This window comes from Larimichthys crocea, chromosome XIII (genome assembly GCF_000972845.2).
Source record: "Larimichthys crocea isolate SSNF chromosome XIII, L_crocea_2.0, whole genome shotgun sequence".
In the NCBI taxonomy this organism is placed as follows: domain Eukaryota; kingdom Metazoa; phylum Chordata; class Actinopteri; family Sciaenidae; genus Larimichthys; species Larimichthys crocea.
Window position 1 is genome coordinate 29,516,397 of NC_040023.1, and position 2,714 is coordinate 29,519,110.

General features: G+C 38.7%; 1 protein-coding gene across 1 annotated transcript in view; it reads right to left on the reverse strand.

Moving 5' to 3' along the window:
* Positions 1-151, reverse strand: part of LOC113747425 (carcinoembryonic antigen-related cell adhesion molecule 6-like) — a 5,021-nt gene extending 4,870 nt beyond the window's left edge. The window contains exon 1 of the mRNA XM_027287219.1: positions 73-151. Coding sequence (XP_027143020.1) covers positions 73-151 — 79 coding nt within the window. The remainder of the gene's footprint in view (positions 1-72) is intronic.
* Positions 152-2,714: the final 2,563 nt, after the last annotated feature.

Genomic DNA, 2,714 nt, shown 5'->3' on the forward strand with positions numbered 1-2,714 from the left:
TGTGACCATAAATCTAAAAACTCTCTCGATGTTTGTGTCAGATAAGTATGAGCATGTAGGTTATTAACTCACAGTGATGGAGAGGAGTTGGCCCACTGTGCCAGAGCTTTAAGGGTTGAACACATGACACCTGAATGGTCCCCTGGTCCATAGCGGGTCACAACTGACTATAGTGAGCAGTGGAGTCTCCATCAGTGAGCTGAACTCTGTCACTGGCTGTCACCTCAGAGCTGCTGTTCAACCAGAGGAAAGAGGAGAGAGGATCCAGAGGCGGAGCAGGACAGGACGAACAGAGTCTTTGAACTCCTCAAGTCTTGTTACTGACGTTACACAGGTGGGAAGACTCGCTCTGCAGTAAAGTTGAAAAAAGATTAGAGTTAAACATGCAATACTTGTTAAGATATAACAGAGAGTGAATGTCACTTTCCTAATAATATTTCAAATAAAATTGAGATTTGAAAAAACGCAAACATTTTTATCCAGTCTTGTTACTAAACTAAATACTAATTCTAAACCAAATAATATGTATTTAGATCAAGATTGTATTTATCATTGATTGTGAGCATTTTGTCCATTGGTTATACTTGCGGTTCACATCTGTTGTGCTCCAGAGAGGGATGTCCACAAGAACACGTGTTCGTCTGACACCTCTCAGTTGCCTCCATAAGAGACAAACGTAAGCTTATAGAGATCGTGTGGTATGTGGAGTGAGTTGTTACGGGGTGTCCACAAAGTGAGGCGACAACTGGTTTATATTTAAGAACAAGTTTTGTTAGTGATACTACTCAGGTACGGGTCTAAAGTCCCATCCTTTTTTCAACCATATTTCTTTGTACAAATCCTTTTCTCGAAAACTTACCGTACAGGACACAACTGAAGACTGAGATGTTTTCTATTCCAGAGTTTTTTCATTAAGGCCTGACAGCTGTAGTTTCCACTTTCGACTCATCATGATGTTCTCCTCGTGCGAGCTCGGGTCCAGTATCCAGACAGCTTTCTGTTCTACATTCAGAACCCAGTAAACAGTAGCAGGCAGGTCTGGAGTCAGCGAGCAGGACAGGACCGATGTTTGACTTCTCATGGTGTTCTTGTGGTGGAGGATATTATGAGTTAACTTTTCTGGACACTGAATGTCAAGTAGAAAACAACAGTAAAAAAATTGAATTGTTACATGACAAATTAAAAAGACAACAGGGCATGTAGCCTGACTTCATTATAAGGCAATTAAACTGATTAGTATGAAATGGTACATACTAATTTTCAGCAGAAAAAATAAAAACCTCTGTATGATATATATAATAAAAGAGGCTGTGATAAAACATTTCTACATTAAAACTGACTGTAGAAGCCAAACAAACAAGAAAACAAAGCAAGACATTTTGACTAAGCTGGACAATATCTAAACCTCTCTGAGTTTGTGTCAGAAAAATACTGAGCATGTAGGTTAGTAAACCACAGCTATGGAGAGGAGTATTGCCACTGGTGACAAGAGTACAGGTTGGCCACAGACACAGGAATGTCCTGGTCATAGCGGTCAGCACTGACTATAGTGAGAGTGGAGTTCCATCAGTGAGCTGAACTCTGTCACTGGCTGTAACCTCAGAGCTGCTGTTCAACCAGAAGAAAGAGAGAGAGGGTCCAGAGGAGGAGCAGGACAGACGGACAGAGTCTTTGAACTCCACCCAGTCTGTGTACTAACAGTTACCAAGTGGGACGACCGTTGCAGTTGAAAACAGATTAGGTAAACCTGCAATAATTGTTAGTATTAAAACAATGAGAGTTGAATGTCACTTTCATTAATTCTCATTCAAAAATAAACTTTGAGATTGAAACGCAAAAGATTTTTTGTCCAGTCTAGGTTACTGTAAATAAATAATAATTGCTAACAATAATATGTATTTATATCGCTTTGATTGCATTACATCACTTTTTGTGAGCATTTTGTCCATTGGTTATACTTGCTTTACACCTCTGTTGTGCTACAGAGAGTGTCTTTCATACAAGAAACTTTTTCATTCTGACACCTCTCGCTTGCTCTCCTAAGAGCACAAGTCTAGACATATCTGAGCTATGTATGTATTGTTTTACTTTTTGTTCCACAAATGTTTAGTACAACTGTTTCACTATTTAAGAAAGTTTTATTCTGATACTATCACAGGTAATGTCTAAATCCCATCCTTTTTTCAACCATATTCTTTGTACAAATCCTTTTATTCAAAACTTACCCAGTACAGACACAACTGAAGACTGAGATGTTTCATTTCTCAGAGTTTTTTCATTAAAGGCCTGACAGCTGTAGTTTCCACTCTGACTCATCGATGTTCATCAGTGTGAGCTTGGTCCAGTATCCAGGAGCTTGTCTTCCATTCAGAAAACCAGTAAAAACAGAGCAAGCAGTCTGGAGTCAGCTGAGCAGGACGGGACGATGTTTGATCTCCTTCCTCATGTGTTCTTGTGGTGGAGATATTATGAGTTTAACATTTTCTGGACCATCTGAATGTCAGTGAGAAAACAACAGTAAAAAATGGAAATGTTACATGACAAATAAAAAGACACGTACATGACACATGGCAAGTGCCTGACTCATATAAGGCATTATAACTGATAGTATGAATGGTACATACGAATTTGTCAGCAGAAAAAATAAACCTCTGTATGATATTAATATAATTTAAAAGAGGCATTGTGATAAAAACCACTTTCTACATTTAAAC